Raw genomic sequence first — 5124 nt, forward strand, 5'->3', positions numbered from 1 at the left:
GCTGGCGTAGATCGTTTCCCCCTCCGAGACACCGAGTTCTTTGGTTCGTTCCGTTTGCTCAGGCGCACGTTTCGTTGCCGCGCCGAACGCTGCGTTGCTCGACGCTCTCCGTGTGATAGGTGGCCGCAAAGTCCGATGCGGGGCGCCTCGTAAGTGATCCCTGCGCCGTAGCGCATTGTCTTACACCCCTTGGCGGGTCGATGGGAACGCTGTCGCGTTCCACTCTTGAAGGCGAAGCTTAAGCGTCCTCCAATTTTTTATTGAGCTCATTGCTCCACAATCTCCAAGGGATACAGCAGCCGTATCGGTCGCTTCACCTCAGTTCCCCCACTTAATACCAGTTTGCAGGACCGCACCCTGCCGTCTCTACCCTTAAATGTTTCCTTAATTCTGGCGGTCTTCCACATGTGGCGTTTCAAGCGGTCTTCCCTCAGGAGCACCAATGCGCCTTTCTTCAGATCACTCGATGTCGTTGGTCGGCACATATGTGCCGATCTGAGCTCCAATAAGTACTCTTTCCGCCACCGTCTCCAGAAACTGTCGGCCATGGCAGTCCGGTACTTCCAGCGTCGTGAGAGATGCATGCCACCGCCAGGAATTTCGTCCGGCAGCAGGTGTGGAGGAAGGGTCGTCAACTTCCTTCCGACAAGGAAATGAGCCGGTGACAGTGGTTCTGGCTCTTGAGCATCATCATATATGAAAGTCAAAGGGCGTGAGTTGATCACGGCCTCCACCTCATAAAGAACGGTGATCAGTTCTTCGAAACTCAAGCTGCTCCGACCTAACAACTTTCGCAATGCTACTTTCACAGATCGCACCATCCGCTCCCAGAATCCACCCCACCAAGCTGCCCGTTCAACAATAAACTTCCATCTGATCTTGTTTCCGGCGAAGTATGACTGCAATTCCTCGACTTGCAACAGCCTGAACATTGCCTTTAGATCCCTGGCTGCACGCTTGAATGTGAGCGCGTTGTCCGAATACACCGTCGAGCAAACTCCACGGCGTGCCACAAAGCGTTTAAAGGCCAAGAGGAATGCTGTAGCCGACAGGTCGCTGACGAGCTGAAGGTGGACGGCACGTGTCACAGCACAGGTGAAAATAGCGATGTAGCATTTTTTGCTGTCGCCTGACTGTTGACAAATCAAGGGCCCTGCAAAATCGATGCCAACGATGTCGAACGGGTTTCCCTTTGTCACTCTGTCAGCTGGAAGTGGTGCTACTGGTTCCGTAGCGGGAGGGCAACTTTGTTTGTGACAGACGAGGCACTGCTTGATAATTTTCTTTACAGCCTGACGTCCTCGGATAATCCAATACGATTCTCGCAGCTGTGCTAGAGTATCGCGGACGCCCGTGTGCAGCATTCTCAAGTGTTCCTTCCGTATGAGCAGTGACGTGAGGGGGTGATTGCCAGGGACAACGATGGGATGCTTAGTCTCTTCGTTGTTATCACTGAATTGTAAGCGTCCACCAACTCGCATGAGGCCCTCTTTGTCGAAGTACGGGTTGAAAGGCAAAACAGGGGAGCTCTTCTGCAGCGGTCTTTGATTCTTCAGGTTTGAAATGTCGTCGCTGAACGCATCTTGTTGAGCTTTAGCCAACCAGTATCTTTCGGCGCTGATTACTTCTTCAGCTCGTAATGGGCCGATCGTCCTTCCTTCTTTGTTGTGGCAGTTGTCGACAAAGCGGCGGACCCACGCGGTTACTCGCACGACTCTGCTGAATGAACTATAATTCTCAACATTGAAAATTGCCATGGATGACGATGATACTATGGGCATCACCGTCACCTTTCGCTCTTCCATTTGTCACTCCCCAACCTTCGAGCTCGGCTCACTTATCGTTGGCCAACACGTGTCATCCTCCTGAAGCCAACGGGGTCCTTTCCACCACAGCTCGCTTTCCCGCAGGGCCGATGGGAGAATGCCGCGGGTGATTAGGTCAGCGGGGTTGTTTGAGCCTGGGCAGTGTCTCCAATCCCTGGGATCTGTCAGCGCTTGCAACTCTGAGACTCGATTTGCCACGAAGGGCTTCCATCTGGCAGCGTTTCCCTTGATCCAGTACATAGCTACTGTAGAGTCAGTCCAGAGGATGGTAGCAACGTCCTTCAGATCCAAGGCCTTGGCAACGTAGTGGCATAGTCGCGCGCCAATAAGGGCTCCCATCAGCTCCAGTCGGGGTAGCGAGAGGCGTTTCAAAGGGGCCACTCTTGATTTAGCCATGACCAAGCTGACATTTGTTTGTCCGAACGGAGACTTGGTCACGATATATGCGACAGCACCATAGGCCTTCGGGCTTGCGTCACAGAAAACATGCACCACTTTCTCCGTATCATCGTTTCTAAAGTCTGCCGCTATCAGTCTTGGAATAGACACTCCTTCGATGCATGGAAGCTCCCTACACCAGCAGTCCCACTCAGGCTGCAAGGTTTCAGGCAAGGGATCGTCCCAACCAATTCCCAACTCCCACAACTTCTGGAACATTACCTTTACGCACAATGTGGTGGGAGCAATAAATCCAAAAGGGTCGAAAATTCTTGCCGAGACCTGCAGCACAAATCTCTTGTTGTCGGCTCTTGCGGAGAGGAAGTCGATGAGTGAAGTTAGGTTGTATTCAAAGTGGTCAGTCTGAGCATTCCAACCCACTCCCAATACCTTTGTAGCTGCAGCATGTCAAGCATCAGCATTCGTTCTCTCCACATTGCCATTCTCTAAGAAGTTGACGAGATCGCGGTCGTTCGACATCCACTTGTGTAGCCGCATCCCTGCTTGAGACAATATATCTTTGGATTCCTGGCACAAGACTTTACCCTTGTCAAGGCTGTCATCCCCAGTTACAAGGTCGTCCACGTAAAGATGCTTGCGCAGAATACCTGCAGTTTCAGCATACCGTTCCGGCAGGCCTTCAAGATGATGTTGCAACGTTGCAGCCAAGAGAAATGGGCTCGACGTGACACCGAACGGCACGCGAGTCATGCGATAGCTCACCACAGCTGGAAGTTCTTCCCCTTTTTTTGGCGTCGTACCAGAGAAACTGCACAGCGTTCCGATCGCTCTCTGATAGTGATATTTGGAGAAAGGCCTTTTCAATATCCGCAACGATGGCAATGTTGTAAGTGCGGAAATTGATCAGCAGATCAATGAGCTCTGGGTTTAGGTTTGGGCCACTTTCCAAAACATTGTTCAGTGAGAGGCGATTTTTGGCACTAGATGATGCATCAAATACTACCCTCAGTTTTGTCGTCTGGCTTTCGCGACGAACAACTGCCTGATGTGGCATATAGTACACCGGACCTTCCGACGTGCCGTAATCCTTGCTGGCTGGCTCTGCATAGCCCTTTTCTATGTAGTCTCTTATGCAGGCGTCGTATTCCCTAATCAACGAATCTCCTTCCAAGAGTCGCTTTGTCTGTGCTTTAAGACGCCTTGCTGCGCACTCGTAGTTGTCGCCAAGCTCGTAAACCATCGAATTCCAAGTGAACGACACCTTATAGCGGCCATTCTCAAAGTTAACGGTTTCTTTATAGTGCTGAAGGACTGCGTCCTCGTGACGAACTGGCTCATGTTCCTTGATACCGATGTGCTCGAGCTCCCAGAAAGACTTTAGCTGTGCTGATATTTCTTTGTAAATTTGTTCACTCACTCCTATCCGCATCACGCCAGCAGCCGAGGAGCAGACTCCTGTTGACTTCCTTGTGGCGACCTGGCCCTGAACTGTCCATCCGAATACAGTCTCCACTGCCATCAATTTGGAGCTGAGACGCTTAGTGGATCCCGTGACAATTTCCCAGTAATGATCAGCGCCAATCAAAAGGTCAACATTTTCGCTTTCGTCGCCCCGCGAGGCGTCTGCGACTTGGAAGTGAAATTTTGAAAGTTGAAGTAGAACAGAATTCGATGCAGCAGCCAGGATATCTGCACAGATGCAAGGAACCTCCAGCGCTTCCACTCGCACCCCTTTTTCGTAGTACTGGCTTCTGAGCCACAGCTCCACTCGACGCGTTTTTGTGCGTGTCATGGCTGATTTCTCAACAAAGGCAAATATTTTAAGTTCCTCTTCTCCCAGCACTTTTAACTGCAGCTTTTCGGATAGGTTGCGATGAATGAAGGTTCGCTGACTGCCACCGTCCAGGAGAATCCTGACAAGTGTACGTTCATGTGAACCCTCTGTCCAAGCTCGCGCTGTCTGTAGGAGAAACTGCTGCTCTCCAGTGCACATCAAGTCATCTCCCGTGCCTAATGAGGACTTCAACACCGTGGCTTGCTCAATCACAGGTGACGAAGATGCATCCCTTTCATCAGTGTTGCGGCGTCTCCTAAAGTCAGGGTCGCACATTGTCGTTAAATGTCTGCCCTTGCAATGCGCACACCAGAGACACTTAGCTTTACGGCATTCTCTTGCCTCGTGCCCTTTTGTTGTACAGCGGAAACACCGATTGTCACGCCTCAGCACCTCTCTCTTATCCGCCACAGACATCTTTGCGTTGCAGTTGCCGGTCTCATGGCCGTTCAAATTACAAAATAGACATCCTGTGCTGTCCTTGATCGTGGTGTGCAGTGCCGCTGCAGTAAGCATGTTCGCCGCTTTAGTGTTGCTGTTGCGCCTTTCCTTTACCAATTCGACACTGTTGTCTCTCGGAGCTTCGGCCCGCTGTATGATCTCCCGCGTTGCAACCTCTTTTCTCAAAAAACGCAGGAACTCCTCCAGCTCACTTCCCTCGTTCGTAGCCTCGTTTTTTCGTTGGTATTCCAGACGAAGGTCGGCAGGCACCGCTTTCTTTATTACGGTCAGTAACAAAGTTCCATAAGTGCCAACACTCACGCCTAAAGAAGTGAGACTGCGTACACCTGTCTCTACTTCATCGACGAGGCTGCGCAGTTGACCGAGATTCCGTGAGTCACGCACTGGCTTGATGTTAAGCAGCCGTGATATGTGATCTTCGATAATAACTTCCTTTCTGCCGAACCTCTCCTTTAATAGCGAGAGAGCGACATCGTAGTTGCCTTCCGACAAGTCAAGTCCTGCTACCGCAGCCGCCGCCTTTCCTGTCAAGTAGCTGTTGAGGTACTTGAATTTGTCTACGTTTGAGAGGTTCTGGTTAGCGTTGATAGTCGACTCAAACTG

General features: G+C 51.2%; 2 protein-coding genes across 2 annotated transcripts; both read right to left on the bottom strand.

Annotated features, from left to right (window-relative positions):
• Positions 1-266: 266 nt before the first annotated feature.
• Positions 267-2222, bottom strand: LOC142576031 (uncharacterized). Its single transcript, XM_075685961.1, has 2 exons — positions 1821-2222; positions 267-1064 (listed from the first exon to the last, which is right to left on the bottom strand). The coding sequence occupies exons 1-2, from the start codon at positions 2220-2222 to the stop codon at positions 267-269; spliced, it is 1200 nt and encodes a 399-aa protein (XP_075542076.1).
• Positions 2223-2672: 450 nt separating this feature from the next.
• On the bottom strand, positions 2673-4335 carry LOC142576096 (uncharacterized). The gene is made up of 2 exons (XM_075686070.1): positions 2988-4335; positions 2673-2872 (listed from the first exon to the last, which is right to left on the bottom strand). Exons 1-2 carry the CDS (start codon positions 4333-4335, stop codon positions 2673-2675), a joined length of 1548 nt encoding a protein of 515 aa, XP_075542185.1.
• Positions 4336-5124: the final 789 nt, after the last annotated feature.

Source organism: Dermacentor variabilis, chromosome 1, assembly GCF_050947875.1.
Source record: "Dermacentor variabilis isolate Ectoservices chromosome 1, ASM5094787v1, whole genome shotgun sequence".
Taxonomy (NCBI): Eukaryota; Metazoa; Arthropoda; class Arachnida; order Ixodida; family Ixodidae; genus Dermacentor; species Dermacentor variabilis.

Coding starts and splice junctions, on each gene's coding strand:
- LOC142576031 (XM_075685961.1), bottom strand. CDS start 2,222: ATGGCTAAATCAAGAGTGGCCCCTTTGAAACGCCTCTCGCTACCCCGA. Junction 1,065..1,820: donor TAAGTGAGCCGAGCTCGAAG/GTTGGGGAGTGA, acceptor GTCCACCTTCAG/CTCGTCAGCGACCTGTCGGC.
- LOC142576096 (XM_075686070.1), bottom strand. CDS start 4,335: ATGTGCGACCCTGACTTTAGGAGACGCCGCAACACTGATGAAAGGGAT. Junction 2,873..2,987: donor GGGAAGAACTTCCAGCTGTG/GTGAGCTATCGC, acceptor CTGAAACTGCAG/GTATTCTGCGCAAGCATCTT.